The 19,449-nt window shown below is 32.7% G+C and overlaps 3 protein-coding genes across 3 annotated transcripts; all 3 read right to left on the bottom strand.

Moving 5' to 3' along the window:
• Positions 1–240: 240 nt before the first annotated feature.
• Positions 241–4,674, bottom strand: LOC126676432 (calmodulin-lysine N-methyltransferase). Its single transcript, XM_050370638.2, has 7 exons — positions 4,507–4,674; positions 4,264–4,420; positions 3,956–4,035; positions 2,657–2,717; positions 2,405–2,520; positions 1,430–1,562; positions 241–717 (listed from the first exon to the last, which is right to left on the bottom strand). The coding sequence occupies exons 1-7, from the start codon at positions 4,625–4,627 to the stop codon at positions 438–440; spliced, it is 948 nt and encodes a 315-aa protein (XP_050226595.1). The 5' UTR covers positions 4,628–4,674; the 3' UTR covers positions 241–437.
• Positions 4,675–5,487: 813 nt separating this feature from the next.
• On the bottom strand, positions 5,488–11,498 carry LOC126676431 (oligopeptide transporter 7-like). The gene is made up of 6 exons (XM_050370633.2): positions 11,248–11,498; positions 10,554–11,142; positions 7,569–8,138; positions 6,997–7,252; positions 6,640–6,822; positions 5,488–6,278 (listed from the first exon to the last, which is right to left on the bottom strand). Exons 1-6 carry the CDS (start codon positions 11,285–11,287, stop codon positions 5,661–5,663), a joined length of 2,256 nt encoding a protein of 751 aa, XP_050226590.1. The 5' UTR covers positions 11,288–11,498; the 3' UTR covers positions 5,488–5,660.
• A 1,291-nt stretch (positions 11,499–12,789) lies between these two features.
• LOC130014548 (oligopeptide transporter 7-like) lies at positions 12,790–19,253 on the bottom strand. Its single transcript, XM_050370637.2, has 6 exons — positions 19,038–19,253; positions 18,357–18,933; positions 14,754–15,323; positions 14,396–14,651; positions 14,038–14,220; positions 12,790–13,656 (listed from the first exon to the last, which is right to left on the bottom strand). The coding sequence occupies exons 1-6, from the start codon at positions 19,075–19,077 to the stop codon at positions 13,039–13,041; spliced, it is 2,244 nt and encodes a 747-aa protein (XP_050226594.1). The 5' UTR covers positions 19,078–19,253; the 3' UTR covers positions 12,790–13,038.
• Positions 19,254–19,449: the final 196 nt, after the last annotated feature.

Raw genomic sequence — 19,449 nt, 5'->3', positions numbered from 1 at the left:
GTATTGTAAATACGTCTAAAAACAGAAATGAAAGAACAATTTCATCTATTTTTGTCTTACCTTTTGGGGTAAAAGTAAGTAGGAGATGATCAATAGTGTCAGTTTCAGTTTCAGTTTCATAATAAAAACCGATAATTCAAGCAAAAAGGTATTCATCTTTTGCTTATCGACAGCCGCATCACACTCTTTGTTGCAGCATCTACAAAGCAAAACCCTTTAAAGTAAACTTGGATGCTCAAATGAAGATAAGGAATCTGCTCTTAAAAGCTTCATAGACCAATCATACGAATACGTTCAATAAGAATCACAATAAGAAAAAACTAAAAACGGACCCACATAATGTAGAGTATCCAAGAAGAGAGCAGTGTGAACTAATGCCTATCACTAATGCTGCTTCATCACCCAAGGCAATGAATGGCAAAACAGGCTCAAAAAGTTTATAATGTTACTCTGAGTAATAAAGGGTAACAGTGATCTTTTTCATAGCCGGGCCATGACATATCACCATTCATGAATCTTTGATGTTGGGTCCAAACCTCAGTATTGTAGTTTTCCGTTACGGAAAATTTCAAGCCAATTTTTTCAATTTCGTCAAGAAACTTGTCCAGTGAATCACCTCTCTTTGGGCTGAAGAACAACGCTTCAGAGGTTTCCGCTCTTTTTAGCAAGAGTTTGACAGTGCATGCAAGGCCTTTGTGGAACTCCTTGAAAAAGGTGCTGTGAAATGGAGGTTCTTTTTACCAAGTATGAGAGAAGATATGCTTAGCATAAAAAGGCAACTACATGTCAATTGTCATGCATGATTATACATCTATATATTTTCATGCTGACTTTATTGAATTTAGGGTTAATTACTATCACCACTGAGTTTAAGTCAAAATTACCGGTGTCCCCGGCCTTTAAACTTTTTTTGTTTCCCCTTGACATTTTGATATCTGATAACAGGAACTCCCTTACAAGGGGTTTTCAGTTGCGTAAAATTTAGATTTTCAGGGGATAAATAATGATTTCTTTAGATGCAAAGGGAATAAGTAATATTGATCTAAATTCTAAACTCAAGGGACATGAGTCTTTTTGGCTGCCCAATCAGATTGAAAAAGTTTATGACAAAAAGGATGCATCATTTACATAAGGGAAAGTGGAATGTTGCATGCGCTCAAAGATTGGATCAACTAAGACTGCAATGCAACCATGGTGGGAGAAACTGTCCCAACTATGTCTTTTTTTTTTTTGAGGAAAACTATGTCTTTCTCTGACAGTACAAATATGGATTGATGAGTATTAAATGGCATGGAAATTTTTTAAGAGTAATTTACGTGCAAAATCTAATCATCCCACTTTCAGGATTCTTATCAATTTCTTGCATAAATAGAAGTGTGGAATGATGCAAATGGATTGAAATGGAAAGCAATAAAGAAGCATAATTTACCAATCACTGGCAACAATGACATCAAATGTGTTCTGTATATTTGAAGTATCATCCTGATCCCAATGCAGCATCATGCTCTTCACATTTGTATCACCAAATGCATCAGAATTAGCCTCTATATTATGCTGAATATCTGAATGTTAAGAACATTTAATTTGAAGTTGAGAAAAAAAAAATAGGGCCCATCCAAAGAGTGAGAAAGAAAAAGAAAAATTGATGGCGCAACACAACAAAAGCAAACATAATTAGTAATATTCTTATTCTCAACAAAATCAAATGACCAACACAATCTTGGAACTAAGTTGACAGCATAACTGGTTTACACAAATAGAAACTAGCAACAGACTACATATCCAAACAGATGTGAAGATACCAAACATATTTGAGCCTAAATCAGAACTATTATTGTCAAAGTATATCTTTTCTACTCAAATTCTCAAGTCCAGATCAGGTCTAAAACTCAACTGCATCTGTAAATAGCTAGCGTCTTTAAAGCTTAAGAGTGTTAAAATTCTGAATGAGCAAATTACAGATCAAACAATTTGAATTCTGAGAATATGAAGCAATTTCTTGAAAACAAATAGCAGATCTAAAATGATATATGACAAATATATTATCAGTTCTTAAGACTAGGCATTTGTAGAGCTAAGGTTATTAAAGCACTGAAATACAAACCTTTTTTCGTGTCCCTCCTCCAGCCTTTTCATGCCATTTCCCAACAACTTACCCTTAAATTTTTATAGTAGAAAAGGTTTGCCCTAATTACAACTGCACAAAAAATTACAAGCATTCGATATCAAGACTTTTATACATCATTAGTATTAAACCAAGACATATTTCTTTGCTTCTCATTAACTTGAGAAGAAAAAGATTGCTGAAAAGTATTTTATTAATCAAAAACTTCAAAACTTGTTTCACTCTTTTCAGACACAAATCTAGCAATTAATCAAAAAGTTCAAGCAAGTAAAAGGATACAATCAACCAATTGAGGATTTCCATCAGAGATTACAATTTGGGAAGCTTCAGTAGTTGCAGCAATAACTAATCCAGCTAGGCCATAGCCTGATCCAAGCTCAATAACAGTTTTAGACCTAGAAGTAAGCCGAGGAATTGATAAAAAGTATATTAAAGTGAAAAGTAAGAGATATGGATTTATAACAGAAGCAGAAGTTTTCCTTTATGAACAGAATCTAAAAGCACAGAGAAGAAGTATTTCAGTTCACAAACCTGAACATGTCTGCATGTGACAAACAAAAATAAGCAAGAATATCTTCTGATGGCCACTGACCTATAAAACATCATTTCAAATTAAAAGCATAAATAAGATAAATTACAATGATGTGCTGCAATTTTCTCTAGAATCCAGCTAGAATATTTATATATACATCTATCATTTGATTTATGTAAAACACCATTTAAGGTGTGAAAGAACATGCCTTACAAAACTAAATTCAGCTGCTAACATTATAGCATCCTTTAATCAAAGTAATAAATATAATACTTTACTATTTTACATCCCAACTTCTAATTTGCTCAAATCAAAAAAGTACCCTGCCGCGCTCCAAGTCCTAACCATTGACAGTAAGAACCATTTTAATCAATTTAGCCATTCAATGAGACACATTGTCTAATTCAAATAAAATAAAACTAATGTTTATGATCTGATTCTAGGTCAGCTTTAAAATTATACTATTTAGATCATAGATAACACTATTGTTTTATGTAGGATTTAAATCTTGTAAAATATGGAATTCAATAAAATTTTATCCTGAGCATGAAACCTGAGCCTTTTGTCTAAATAGCCATAAAGTCATGGCAAAACTGAGAAGTTGGACCAGTCTTGGAAAAAACCATTGAAAAACCAGAATAATTGGTTGAGTTCACTCTTGCTAATTCAAAACCGTCCACTGTGATTTGAGAAACACTAAATCTACTTTGGTCTCAGAACGTTTCTATGCATACCACCATGGAATATAAATGCCCTAGCTTGGTCCCTTCCCTCAGTACACTCTTTTCTCTGAATATATAACAAGCACCTCCTTGTTACTTTGACAAGTTAAGACTATGAATACTCAACAAAAATCATTACTCAAGAGATCACAAGAGAAATCAAGTCTCGTTAATTATTCTTCACAGTTCTTCATTCAATGCCCCTTATTCCCGATGCTCCCTTTTCCTTTCTCATTTTATTAACTTCTGTAACTAATGATGTACTAATTAACATTTGAGGTGGGATAGCTTTCAGGCATATGAAACCTGTTTCAAAACTCAACCGCGTTATTAGGAATATTAAATTTCATTGGCATTCTTTCTTTTTTTTCCAAAAAGGGTGTCGGAAAACAGGAAAAGTCAATCTTCAAAGAATATTCGTCAATCAAACCAGGGACATTTCACATCTACTTCAGTCATCAAATGATTATGAAACACATAAAATCTTTTAAAAAGGAAAACAACAGCTTATGCTAAAAAAGTTCATATCTTGTCTCCAACCACACATGAAGTGAAGAAACGGTAAGAAACACTTACAAACAAGTCCAGTGTTGTCAACATTGTATCCATTGGAGATCTCAAAATCACTCAAATCAGCACCACCATCCATTCTTTGACTGCATAAGACTCTCCACATATATTAGCAACAACCCAAAAACACATCAATCTTATTTGAAACAAAATCGCATTACAATTGAGCACAATGCCACTCCAAATATCATTCTAACCACCAACCCTATGACTCAGTTCAAACATTAAAGCAAAGTCATACCAACATCAATATTTTCTATTATAGCACTAAATTAATATCAAGAATTCAATGTGTAAGAAGAAAATGAACTGACGTGAGGAAAAGCTTGGGAGAGCCATTAATTGGCAAAGTGTAGCAAACAGTAGCATCTTTGGAGTTTTGGTGTTTATCCACTGTATGTTTAGGGATTAAGCTGAATCCATGATTGGTTTTCCTTGAAATGCGTTGGGTGGCAGTTGCAGATTGGTCATCTGAAAAAACAAAAACAAAAACAAAAACAGTTTGTACATGATAGACAATTAGAGTTGAAAGAAGATGAGGAAGATAGAAAAAGAACCTGAAGAATGGCGAGGAAGGAGAGCTTGACGAAGGATTGCCCATCTTAAACATGCGGCTTTACCTTCACATTCTTTATTCATATTTTCTACTCTAATTTTGAGTTCCTCTCGACTTAACATTCCAACGAAAAGGATATATTTGGATCTTGTATTTGTTCTGTTTTGAAAATAAAGGGACTTAATTGTATTTACAAATAGTTTATGTGTGTACCTGTATTTTCGTCGAAAAGATTCAACAATACAGTTACTGAGATTGATAATAATAATTTTTAGGGTTAATATCATAAAAATCCCCAATTTTACACGTTTTCTTATTTTAATTACGTACTTTAAATTTTCTCATTTTCATGAGCGAACTACTACTTTTTTTCAAATTTATGCGCGGTGCTGAGGTGTCACGGCTCTATTGGTGTAATTCGTTGTGGTGGAGATCATTTTACACCAATAAATGAGTGCCACCTCAGCACCGTGCATAAATTTGAGAAAAAGTGGTAGTTCGTCCATGAAAATGAGAAAATTTAAACTATGTGATTAAAATAATGTGTAACGTTCGTGATTTTTATTGACACTAACCCTAATTTTTAATAATATCAATATAGATTTTTGCATTTTTCTCAAAATATACGAATAAATTTAGTAATCTTTTCGACCATGATGAATGTTCAAATTTCAAAAACATGCTATACAAGCAGGAATCAGCTGTCTCTGAGAGTGATTTTTTTTTTTTAATAATTGGGAGAGGGGGAGCACTTGTGGGAGGAATTGAACCCACGACCTTGACAGTTTGCTGTCCAGCGCTTATACCATTTGAGCTACAGCTGGTTGGTCTCTGAGAGTGATTTATTAAAGCATAGAAAAGAGAAATTATTACGTAAACTTTAGTCTACCACAAATACCACTTCCAAAAATGAGAGAAAACCCAGCATGAAAACTGCCGGTCCTTTAACATTTTCATGGTTTTGACAAGGTGAAAATCATGATTTAAATGCCCAACATTTTCCAATTATGCACATACACATCTCCAAATACAACACTTAATTACAAGAAAGCTAGGATGAAAGCACAAGCAAAATTGCAATGTCTTATATACAATCACTCACATTAGTTTCAATCTCTCTCTTTTGACAAATAATCCAAATCAATCACTTATATCTCAGATGACCGGCAAGCAACCTCTTACTATAACTCCCGGGGCGGTAGGGCAAGAAGCTAATGAGCATCCATCTGAATCATTTCCCCACCAGTCAAGAATTACATGCTGCTTCCCCAAGCATAAATACAACAACACTGCCATGAAGGCTAATCCAGCATCAAGTGCCCCGGATAGCACGTAATTGTGGCGGCTCCACAAATCACGGTAGTATCGGTAAGCAATGAAGCCTGAGGCAAATCCAGTAAGAATCCAAGTAGTAAAGTTGACAGCCGTAGCTGGAAGCATCTGGAGTGTAGCACCTAATAGTACTGGCATAGAGATGAGTTTGATCCAATGCTTATTGGGGAATGTCTTGTGTGCAAGCCAAATGAGCAAAGGAGCTATAGCCCCAGCCAAGAAAAACCAATTTATGGCAGAGTAGTGACCTAGATCGCCAAAAATTCTACGTGGGCCGATTAGACCCCAGATGACAGATGCATCATAGAAAACATGGTCACCTGGACAAGTCCAAGGACTTCCTGGTGGAAGCAATTCACGGTCGCATATATTGGGGACAGTCTCCATAAGCCACCATGCTGTCACTAAATGCACCAAGGCTGATATGACCGTACCAACCACCTGACAAATGATACACATTTTATGTATTTGTTTCGCTCAGGAAATGTAATGATAAAACTAAAAGAAAGAGCATTGTTGTTCTTCTTTCGCCCCTAGGGATGCCAGGCTGTAGGAAAACATAAAATACTAAATGTGGAAAAGAATAGGGAGAAATGGTATTTTTCAAAGTCTCTATAATCTATGTTGCGCAGAAACAAAATTAATGCTTGAACAGAAAATGACAAAACAACAAAATGCTGAAACGTAAGAATTCAAATGTTTCCGTGCATAGTAGATTATAATAGAAGTTTCCTTTTGAAATGTCAAGCATATGAAGTTTCCATGACACACAGGATGGCATTAAAAAATGTAATCAGTTTACCTGAGCGGTAAACATTGCTCTAGGAGGAATCTTCATGTAGTGACCGAGCTTGAAATCTTGTAGAAAGGTAAGGGCTTGTTTCATGCTGATGTATCCATACACTTTAAAGCATATGTTAGCAACAGGGTATCCCGGGTACAAATATCCAATGATATACTCTGTTATTACATTTAAGCCCGGTGTCTGTTTGCGACCAGTAATTCGTGTTAGAACGCGAATATCACATGCCAAGAAATTCAATAGTGGCTTTGCTAATAGTAGATATTAATACATGCTTCGTGTCAAAATGAAATAGGAAACGCCTTTAGCTCATTTCACAAGTCCAAAAGAAATGACTAAGGACATGATATTTCATACCTGGTTTGTGGTGGCAGTGATGATGCCAATGGGAAGGGTGAAAAAGAGGGCAAGAGCACAAGCTAGCAAGACGCCCCACCATGGTAATTGGAGCTGATCATTGTAGTACTCGCATGTAAATACAGTTGCTGCTATATTTAAGACAAGGATGCACAAGAACCACCATTCAGGTACTTCTTTATATTTTCTCATCAGTTTTGTGTGCACATCCATCTTTTTGTCTTGCAATGCAGACTTGCTTAGCTGCCATATATCTCTGCACCATAGCAAATGGTTTATTTAAGTATCAATTTACCCCCAAATCTTGCATGCAATGAGCAACAAATACTAAATTTAACTTTTAACCAATTAGTCCTTGAATTTATCATTTTTTTATCAATTAGATGAAATATATCCATTTCGAAAACAGCTCAAGAGGACTAATTGATCAAAATATGGGCTGATTGCTACAGATAAACAAATTTAAGAGAATAATTAATAAAAAGGCGAAAATGATATTTAAGTCCAGAAAGGTCTAAAGAATGCATATAATATAATCAATAATAGAAATGTTTTTATACTACTTTAATTACCTTCCGTGGAAGAGGAAAACATGAACTATAGTGGCAGTCATGCAGGCGAAATTTAAGCCATAAACCATTGCAAAATTGGTGCTGAGGTACAGAGGACCCTGACGCTGATATGCGTCGATGTCAATATGAAATTTCGGATCTACGATAGCTGAAATGTTGTATCGTTGACCAGAAGATGTGAAAAGGCCATCAGAGAAAATGGGAAAGCTCTTGGCTTTGTAAATGTCGAGCCAGTATGAAATTGGAGTAATGACATACATGATAAGGAAAAAACCAGCAGCTACATTTGCAGTTGCGAACCATGGACTAGCCAGAGGACTACCAAGGTAAGAGGATACAGTGGCCCAGTCGAACCCGAACGCGCCAATTCCCAGACCATGGAGTCCGGAACCAAGCTGATGGGCAAGGATAGAAGCAGGAAACAACCAACAAATCCAGGATAGTGAGGATAACTTTGGAAGAAGATAGCCTGGAAAGACATAATAAGCAAAGCTGCAAATGAAGGCAACAATAAAGAACTGATTCCTTGTTAATCTTCCTTTATTCCTCTTTTCTTTCTCATGCAATGCCCTGTTTCAGATGCAAAATTTCCTGCAAGTTTATTACAATTCTCTAACTGACTCTGAACATCAACATTTTGTTTTAAGACAAACAGAAAATTAAAAGAAAATTAAGAGATTGATTTGATTTGTTGCTTTACATGTTGTGTCCTTGTAATTTTAGATTTGTTCTTATTCACTAAACATTTATTAGGTTAATTTACTTAGCATTTTTCAATCTCTTTAAATCTGCAAAATTCAATATGGTTAAAAACAAGGCCTAATCACTCAAAAACCCCTCACCTTTAAACTTTTTTTCAATTCCACCCTGACGTTGAAAATTTGTCAATTTTACCCACTTTTGAATTTTCCGTTTTCAATTGTACCCCAATATTTTAATTTTTGTTAATTTTTTTACTTAAATGATGAAATCATTCAATTAATTAAGTCTAAACATGAAATTAAATTCTTTTTTATTCAAAAAAGTACAAATAAGTCCTTTATTTTTAAAAACTAACTAAAAACCATAATCAAATTAACACTAATTTAAATTCTTAATTAATTTAACTAAATTTAAATAAATTTTAAAAATATACAATCAATATATGCTAGACATGGAGAATGTTTTAAACAAATTTCCAAACGCAAAAGACATTAATTTAATTTTTCAGGGTACAATTGAAACACAAAAATGCAAAATAGGGTAAAATTGACAAATTTTCAACGTCAGGTTATGATTGAAAAGGGGCTAAAAGGTCGGGGTTTTTTAAGACATTAGGCCTAAAAACAACTATTTCTTACATGACTAAATTTTTATCTTTTATTTTATTATTGGTAATTATTATTATGTCTACACTTCATTAGTCTATTTGTAATTAATTTATGAAAGATTGAAATAATGAACCTAAAATTATCATAGTATATATTTTATTACAATTTTAAACTCATGTCAAATAAAAACTTTAAAAAATAAAATTTGTTAAATATTTAAATCCAAATTAATCAAATAATATGTTCAATCAGTATAAACTAGTAATGGCAGCCAACTATTATATACCTAATATAATAGATTTTATTACTAGTACTTCCAAAAGTCAAATAAAGTTATTCTCAAATTTAAACTTGATTAGTTTTGTGGGAATTAGTTCTTCAAACAATTAGTAGTTCACTAATAATTTCAAATAATTAAAACTTTGTTGAATACAATAAATTAATGAACTTTGAAAAGACCTAAATTAAACAGACAAAAAAAGTGATGATAATAAGTTAAATAAACTTAACTAATTACGATTAATTATTATAATATTAACTAAAGATAATAATGTACTAAAAGATTAAAATAAAAACTGCATGCACTAAATTGGTAATTTATCACTCGAAAGAATTTTAAAGTAGCACTAAAACTTACATATTATATATATATTTTTTTGAGAATAACTTACATATTATATATATATAAAGAAAGTGTGCCAGTCTAAAATATTAATACAAAATAAAAAAATAAGACAAAAAGGCTCTTTCGGAGCGCCAAATATCAGGAGCCTGAAATTGACTTCTAACTAAGTTCCAACAATCATCAACTAATTCTGAAAATAACTCCATACCAACTAATTCTGAATTAGCAATGTCAGTATCTTCTAAGTGAAATGGGGACAAATTTTTCTACCAATTTGAGATACCAGTTCAAAGATTCCAAATCAGTAATGGTTATATAAAGATTCACTTACAAAATAAAAGTCCAAATATATTTTATGTAAAATGACAAATCAATGAAAACAACTTCTTGTTTTTACTACATTAGTTTATAAATTTATTTGTTATTAGCTGTCAGTGCTGATTAAGCATGATAGAGATACGTTCTAATTAATTTTATAAATAAATGGAATCCATATGTAATATGACTTATAATCTATGAAGCACGGAAACTTCGATAAAGTTGCGTTTCCCGTTTCGGAAACGTTTCGGAAACCGGAAACTTTTGGACACCCGCACGAAACGTTTCGGGCCGTTTCCGTAAATTGTAAAAATTAATAATTTGTAAAAAAATTAAAATTATTGCCCACAAATAAAAAAATCTAACTAGTTACCCATAAATTTTACATTCGCATTGCCCACAATACATCAAATATACTTATTTGTGTTGAATTATATTATATTTTTTTATATATTTATAAAATTTTAAATATTTAGTATATTAGAATGAATTATTTTGTTAATTATCATAAATATTTAGATAATATTTTTATAAATATATCCTTATATTTTTGTTATTTACACGTTTCCCCCACGTTTCGTGTCCTCCATTTTGAAAAACTTTCATTTCCCCGTGTCCGTTTCGTATCGTTTCCGTTTCCCGTTTCCGTTTCCGTGCTACCTAGCTTATAATTTAACTCATGGTAATTTTATGGATGTGATAAAAAAATTAAAATCAAGAGCAATAAAATACCTGAATAGAGAAACCTGAACCAAATTGTGTGGCCACCACATAGTAGCGGGCTCAACTAAGTATCGCCGGAACACACCAGCCCACCCGAAGCCCAACACCTGCGTCGTTATGACGACAAGTAACGCCACAAAAAATCCCACCTCCTTTTTGTAAAATACCTTAACGGCGCTAACGACGTGAATTGCATAAACATTTCCAGCTCCAGAATTAGCAAATATCGTTATCAACACATGCTCTTTTACATTAAACGGTCCCGGATTAAGTGAAAACTCAAATTTTTTCCCTCGGAAGAAAACCTTGTCGGTGATTAAAGAAGCCATGAGATGACCGAGCGGAACCACCGCAATCTGAGCGGAGATGGAAGTGATGGAGAGCGGTTCCTTACGGTACCAAAAGAATTGATTGAGAAATGAGAGAAGTATGCAAGCCAGAGCTCCCAATGTCCACGTGCGAAACGTGACGGCTGTGAGCGTGGAATCGTCGGTGATAGGGACGGTAAGCGCCACTTGCTCGACAGGTGAATTGTCGCCGTTGTCATCGTCGTCGCTGACATGAGAAGTGTCTGAGCTGGAGATTTGGTCGTTGTTGACTGTAATTAAGAGATAGTGTTTGGATAGGAAGAAAGTGAGGGAAAATTAACGAGAGGAAAATAGAAAAAGGAGAGAAAGTGAAGGAAAATGTTTAGTTTACTTACTCAGAGGTTTGGTGATTTCGTGATCAGTATTAGAAATCATTTCTCCTTTGAGTTTCTCTTCTGCTGAATAATTTGTTGCAAATTTATGATTTAAGCATTTTCATGATTTAAAATATTATGCATAAAACACCAGGTCAAACAAAAATCATGTGGTCTGTCTTTTATTAATTAATTTCCAAATTGATTTGATCTTTTCATGAGTAACATTTTTCTCTTCTATAATGTACCTGTACTAATTCCTACACGAGATCCATTTCTCATTCATCTTTCAAATCCACATCAAGAAAAGGTTATATTAGGCAGAAATAAAATAAAATTAAAGGAACTAGAGAGTTATAATTCAAATAATATATATACTATCAATACAAAATAATGATATAAACACTGATTTAAAGTAGCAAGTTCAATTATTTTGCACGAATTTTTTCCTTCTAATGATAAAAATATAAAAAAAAATTAGAAAGAAAATTAATTAAACCATTGCGAAGAAATCCTTGCTTCATGATGCAGATAAAAATTTTATATGTCAGTTTCTTGAACTGTCTCTAAAAAATGAGCAAATCAATTATATCCTTTTTAAATGTTTCTTTCATCCATTAACTAGAGCTTAAAGATGGTTCCAAAATAATTTTCCTTATATCAACCATTCTCACTAAATTATATAGTTGCATAACTCAAAAATTTGGATAATTGATTCTAAGATGACCCAACTTTCCAAAAAATTTATTTCATTTTTTTCATTTTGGTATATTCTTAGATAACAATTGAAAGTTAAATTAAATTACCTAAAAATTTGACATTTATGCATAATGTGATCTAAAAAATTATTTTTAAAATAAAATTATATATATATGATAAATTTTCAACATAAAACTAACAAAATCCGATTGACATATATCACCTTCAGGCTACCACTTGAGTATTTTTAGCTGAAAATACCAAAATAAAAAAAAAATGATAATATCCTTTAAAATTTCCACGGTTTTGACAAGGCGAACCTCATGATTTAAATGACCCACACTCTCCAAGTATGTTCAGTTTTTTAAAAAATGGACCGGACCGGCCGGTTTGACCGGTGGAACAGGTAACCGGTCCCATGTCTGGTTTTTTAAACATGTAGAACCGGAAATCTGGTCCAACTGGATTGGACCGGATAGAACCGGCTGGTTCAAATATAAATTTATTTTATAATATATTTTTAAATTATATGTATTACCTTTTCTAATTATTTCTTTCTTCTTTAATATTTCCATAATAGAATTAATAAAATCAAATAAAAAATTTAATATATATGTAAATTATTTAATATTTGGTAATAAATCATGATAAATGATTTCATTATTAATTTAAGCAATTATCTTCAAAAATTTTGTTTCTATATTGATTAGAATCAAATATTAAAATTCCATTTAAGGAAACATATTAAAATTTTAAAATGATAAATTACTAAAAGTAAATAACATATCTAAATAAAACTTTACTAATTAAATAAGAGAATGTAATATTTTTTCAATCTTATTAGATTTGATTTTTAGATAAATATAAATTAAATATACTTTATGTATAAAATTTTGCTTAATCCGGTTCGACTGGCAGTTGAACCGGTGGCCACACCGGTTCGGTTTTTAAAACACCGCACATATACATCTTCATACAACAGAATCTGCAGCCCTCAATTACACGTTGGCTGGGATAAAATTTTAAGCAAAATTGCAATTTCTTAATTACTCTCACTTACATTTGTTTCATTCTCTTCCTCATTTGGCAAATAATCCAATCCATTACTTAAATTCAGATGACCGGCAAGCAACCTCTTACTATAACTCCTGGGGCAGTAGGGCAAGAAGCTAATGAGCATCCATCCGAATCATTTCCCCACCAGTCAAGAATTACATGTTGTTTCCCCAAGCATAAATACAACAACACTGCCATGAATGCCAATCCAGCATCAAGCGCCCCGGAAAGCGCATAATTATGGCGGCTCCACAAATCGCGATAGTATCGGTAAGCGATGAAGCCTGAAGCAAATCCAACAAGAATCCAGGTAGTGTAGTTGACAGCCGTAGCTGGAGGCATGCTGTGTATACAGCCTAATAGTACCGGCATAGAGATAAGTCTAATCCAATGCTTATTAGGGAATTGTTTGTGTGCAAGCCAAATGAGCAATGGAGCTATAGCACCAGCCAAGAACAACCAATTTATGGCAGAGTAGTGACCGAGATCGCCAAAAATTCTACGTGGGCCGATTAGACCCCAGATGACAGATGCATCATAAAAAACATGGTCAACTGGACAAGTCCAAGGGCTTCCCGGTGGAAGCAATTCGCGGTCGCATATATTGGGGATAGTCTCCATAAGCCACCATGCTGTTACCAAATGCACCACTGCCGATATTACCGTACCAGCCACCTGATGAACAGCAATCATTTCATGTAAATGTTTTGCTCAAGAAATGTAATGATAAAGTTAAAAGCAAGAGCATATCTGTTCTTCTTTTGTTTTTTCAGGGATTTCAAGTTGTAGAAAAACAGAAAATACTAAACGGAGAAAAGGGTATTGGAAACACGAAATTTTAAAAGTCTTCATATTATAAACTATGTTGCACGGACATGGAATTACCGCTCAAACAAGAAGGTGAAGCCATTTTTTTGTAAGACTTAGTTATCAAGTTTTGGAATTTCAAAATTTTGGAATGGAAACAAAATGCAGACAGGTAAGATTCTTTGAATTTTCGTGCTATATAGATTATAAAGAAGTTTGCTTTTGTAATGTCAAGCATAATAAACTTACCTGAGCGGTGAATAATGCTCTAGGAGGAATCTTCATGTAGTGACCGAGCTTGAGATCTTGTAGGAAGGTTATGGCCTGTTTCATGCTGATGTATCCATAGACTTTAAAGCACATATTAGCAACAGGGTATCCCGGGTACAGATATCCAATGATATACTCTGTAATGACATTTAAGCCTGGTGTCTGTTTGTAACCAGCAATTCGTGTTAGAATATGAATATCACATGCTTGCTTTTATTAATAGTGGGATTTCTAATACATGCTTTTAGTTGAAATGAAATAGGAGTCTAAGACTCTAAAAGACATGGTTAAAGACATGGTTAATTTGTGTAAGGACTAGGACATAAGATTTTCGTACTTGATTTGTGGTGGCAGTAATGATGCCAATGGGAAGGGTGAAAAAGAATGCAAGAGCACAAGCTAGCAAGACGCCCCACCATGGTAATTGAAGCTGATCGTTGTAATACTCGCATGTAAATACAGTTGCTGCTATGCTTAAGACAAGGAGGCACAGGAACCACCATTCAGGGACTTGCTTATATTTTCTCATCACTTTTGTGTGCACATCCATCTTCTTATCTTGCAACGCAGACTTGCTTAGCTGCCATATATCTCTGCAACATAGCAAATTGATTGATGCAGTTAATACTAAAACGGTCTAAAGAATGCATAAAATACCATCAAGTGTAGAAATATGTTTATACTACTTTAATTACCTTCCATGAAAGAGGAAAACATGAACAACAGTGGCAGTCGTGCAAGCAAAGTCTATGCCGTAAACCATTTCAAAATTGGTGCTGAGGTACAGAGGACCCTGGTGATGATATGCGTCCATGTCAATATGAAATTTGGGGTCTATGATAGCTGAAATATTGTATTTTTGGCCAGAAGATGTGAAAAGGCCATCAGAGAAAATGGGAAAGCTCTTGGCCTTGTAAATGTCGAGCCAGTATGAAATTGGAGTAATGACATACATAAGAAGGGAAAAACCAGCAGCTACATTTGCAGTTGCGAACCATGGACTAGCCAGAGGACTACCGAGGTAAGAGGATACAGTGGCCCAATCGAACCCGAAGACGCCAATTCCCAAACCATGGAGTCCGGAACCAAGCTGCTGGGCGAGGATGGAAGCGGGGAATAACCAACAAATCCAGGATAGTGAGGATAACTTTGGAAGAAGATAGCCTGGAAAGACATAATAAGCAAAGCTGCAAATGAAGGCAATAATAAAGAACTGATTCCTTGTTAATCTTCCTTTATTCCTCTTTTCTTTCTCATGTAATGCCCTGTTTCAGATGCAAATAATTCCTGTAAATTTATTACTACAATATTCTATCCCACACTGAACATTAACTATTTATTTTAGGCTTAATCACTCAAAACTCCCCCACCTTTAGCCCTTTTTGCAAATATACCCTGATGTGGGAATTTTTCCAATTTTACCCTCATTTGTCCTTTTATGTTTCAATTATATTCTAAAGTATTAGATTGACCTCTTTTTACTTATAAAGAATTTTAAAATAATCTTTTATTTTTTATATTATTAATAATATTAGGGTCTAATTGAAATATAGGCTAAAAATGGAGGATTATTTTAAACTTTTTTTCAAGTGAAAGAGGTCAATTTAATGTTTTAGGGTACAATTCAAACATAAAAGGACAAATTAGGATAAAATTAGAGAAATTCCTACGTCGGGATATATTTGCAAAATGGGCTAAAGGTAGGGGGTTTTGAGTGATTAGGCCTTTATTTGAAGACAAGTATAAATAAAATGATTGAGTTGACTAAAAGTTCATTACACTCCTCCAACTTGGCACAGAAAATCAAAAGTTCCAAGTTGGTGGTTTTGGATAGACAAACCCACATTTAAGTTGGATCATTTTAGATAGAACTTCCCAAAAATGGATAGTATTATAAATACTGTATGTGTGTTGGGTTATTTTAGAAAGTTCAGGGTAAAATCCAATTTTATTTGTCCAAAACCGAAATATTTTTAGATAGACCGAGTTTACCACGTCATTCGTAGATTAAGCCACTCATAATACAACACCTTATTAAAATAATGATAATATCGTAATATCACTATTAAGATTTGAATGCATTTATTACATAATTATTACGATATTGTCATCATTTAATGAGGTGTTACATTATGAGTAGCTTAGTCTACGGATGACATGATAGACTCGGTCTACGTAAGAATTTCTCGTCCAAAACCACCAAATTAGACATTTTTGATTTTTTACACCAAAGTTAGAGAGTGATATTGAACCTTTGTTAATTTTTTTATTATTCACTGAGAAATTTTTTTTGATTACTTAATAACAATTTTTTTAAAAAAAAAGTTTCTAACTTCTTGGAAACTAATTTGCTTAAAAGCAACTATTTCTCATATAACTAATTTTTTTTTTGTTATCGGCGTTTTTTGATCTTTATAATTTTAGATTCTTTATAAGAATAATATATATGTTTGTCTAAACTTTTGTTTTTTGGAAAATATTTGTATATTAATATTATTTTTTATAAGATTACAATAATTAACCTATATCATATGTTATATTTTCTTTCAACTTTAATGTCAAATAAAAACTTAATATAATGATTTATTACAACTTTAAATCCAAATTAATTAAATATAAAATTCACTTAGTATAAACAGTAATGCTGTAATGGTACCCAACTAAATTATACTTACTAAGAATGTTATGGATTTTATGATAGTTTCAAAATAAATCTTGGCATCCAATATCAGTAATAATTATATGCCAATTATAGTTATTCTCAATAATTACAGTTAGATGAAATTCATGATTATTTACCATAATACGTTTAACGTGATTAATTTTGTGGGAATTAGTTCTTCATACAATCAGTTTAATAATAATTTCAAATAACTAAAACTTTATTGAATAAAATATATTAATGGATTTTGAAAAGACGTAATCAAAATTTCAATTAGACAGAGAAAATTGATGATAATAAGTTAATAAACTCAACTAATTTTTCGACAAAAAAAAAACTAAACTAATCTATACTATATATAAAAGCACGGATTGGGGGGGGGGGGACAGGCAAATTTACTGAATAATCCTTTTCAGTTTACTACTCCCTCCGTCCCACTCTAATTGACAAAATATGGAGTTTTTGGTGTCCCATTCTAATTGACAAAACTAACATAACTATAATTTTTTCCTTTAACTTTCCATCTTTAGCCTCATTTAAATTTAAACTTTTTATGGGGAAATGCTGAATATTTAATGAGAATTTGACTAATATACTAATAGCATTAATTAGCTCCATTATCAATAGAGGGGTATAAAAGTAACTATCTATGTCATTTATTAGTTTGTATTGGTTATTGTAATTTAGTTATTTTGTCAATTAGAGTGGGACGGAGGGAGTACTAAATAAAGGTTTTATAGTCATTAACTAATTAGTTATTTAATTAATCACTATTGTAATTAAAGTCCTAATTAGAATAGGTAGCTAAATTATCTCTAATTTAGTTTTTAGTATATAAAAAATAATTAAATTGTCTCCAAATTAGTAGGAATACCTATCTTTTAGTTTGATTGAACTACAAAATTAAAATACTGTATTTAATCGATATATTATTAATTAAATTTCTATTTTATTATTTTTAAAGATAGAAATTAATAAAATTAAGTTAATTATTTAATTATGGTTATTATAAAACCAAAAGAAGAATAAATTCAGTATGGAAAAAAATTAATAACCGAATATATTATATTTATTTTTACAAAAATTCTTAACTAATTTAATATTAATTATAAATAAAAAATTAATATAATTATACTAAATTTACTATTATATTCATTGGCGAGTTACGTTACGAGCCACGTGCATAGCACGTAATGTGAAACTAGTTATATAATAAAATACTTAAGATAATAAAATACTTAAAAATAAAAATAATAAGTGACTACACTAAGTTGGTAAACTGTCATTCTAAAGAATTGTAAACTATTCCAATTAACAAATTGATCTGAATCTACCTATGTCATAATTACACTTTTTTTTAAAATCAACATAGTTTTTTATTTTTATGTTCATCAATAGTTTAGTTTTTTTAATTCATTTTAGTATTAGTCAATTAAGTTAAAATACTGGGACATAAAGATTAAATTATCAGGTAAAATAAAAACGGAGAATTATATAATTTAATTTTTAAATAAAAGATATAAAAATGGGAATTATAACATATACGTGGGGTCTCAAAATAGTTTGTTTTAAAATGTATTGACACAATGAGATAGTTACTTGAGATAAAATCAAGAGCCAGCCAGCCAGCAAATACCTGAAGAGAGAAACCTGAACCAAATTTTGCGGCCACCACATAGCAGCAGGCTCAACCAAATATCGCCGGAAAACACCAGCCCACCCGAACCCCAATACCTGCGTCGTTATGACGACGATAAACGCCACAAAAAATCCCACCTCCTTTCTGTAAAATATCTTCACGGCGCTAACGACGTGAATTGCATAAACATTTCCGGCTCCAGAATTTGCAAATATTGTTATCAACACATGCTCTTTTATATTAAACGGCCCCGGATTGAGCGTAAACTCAAACTTTTTCCCTTGGAAGAAAACCTTGTCGGTGACTAACGAAGCCATGAGATGGCCGAGCGGAACCACCGCAATCTGAGCGGAGATGGAAGTGATCGTGAGCGGTTCTTTACGGTACCAAAAGAATTGGTTGAGAAAAGATAAAAGTATGCAAGCCAGAGCTCCCAATGTCCACGTGCGAAACGTGACGGCTGGGAGCGTGGAATCGTCGGTGGTTGGGACGGTGAGCGCCACTTGCTCCACCGGCGAGTTATCGCCGTTGTCATTGTGATGACAAGTGTCTGAACTGGTGTGGTGGCTGTTGACTGTAATTAAGAAGTAGTGTTTGGAGAGGAAGGAAGTGAGGGAAAGTTAAAGAAAGGAAAATAGAAAAGGAGAGAAAGTGAAGGAAAATGTTTAATTTACTTACTCAGAGGTTTGGTGATTTCCTGGTTTGTATTAGCAATCATTCTTTCCTATTGAGTTTCTTAAGATTTTTGTTGCAAATGTATTAAGAATTTTTATGATGTTAAAAATCATGCATAAACATTAGGTCAAACAAAAATCATGTGCTCTGTTTTTTATTAATGATTTAAATATTTTGAGTAAGAAGTTTTTCTCCTCTGTACTAAGTCCTACCCACGATCCCATTGTCTTTAATCTCGCAGATTCATTAGAAAAGATTAAATTAGATAGAGAAAATATATTAAAGTATTGCCACGAAATCCTTGCTTCATGGTGCAAATAAGAATTTTAAATATATCAGTTTCTTGAACTGTCTCCAACAAATGACCCAATCAATTATATTCTTTTTATCAAACATCTCTCTCATTTTCCTACTT

This window comes from Mercurialis annua, linkage group LG4 (assembly GCF_937616625.2).
Source record: "Mercurialis annua linkage group LG4, ddMerAnnu1.2, whole genome shotgun sequence".
Lineage (NCBI taxonomy): Eukaryota > Viridiplantae > Streptophyta > Magnoliopsida > Malpighiales > Euphorbiaceae > Mercurialis > Mercurialis annua.
The sequence above is the reverse complement of the archived record's forward strand: the minus strand, read 5'-3'. Positions and strand labels throughout refer to the sequence as shown.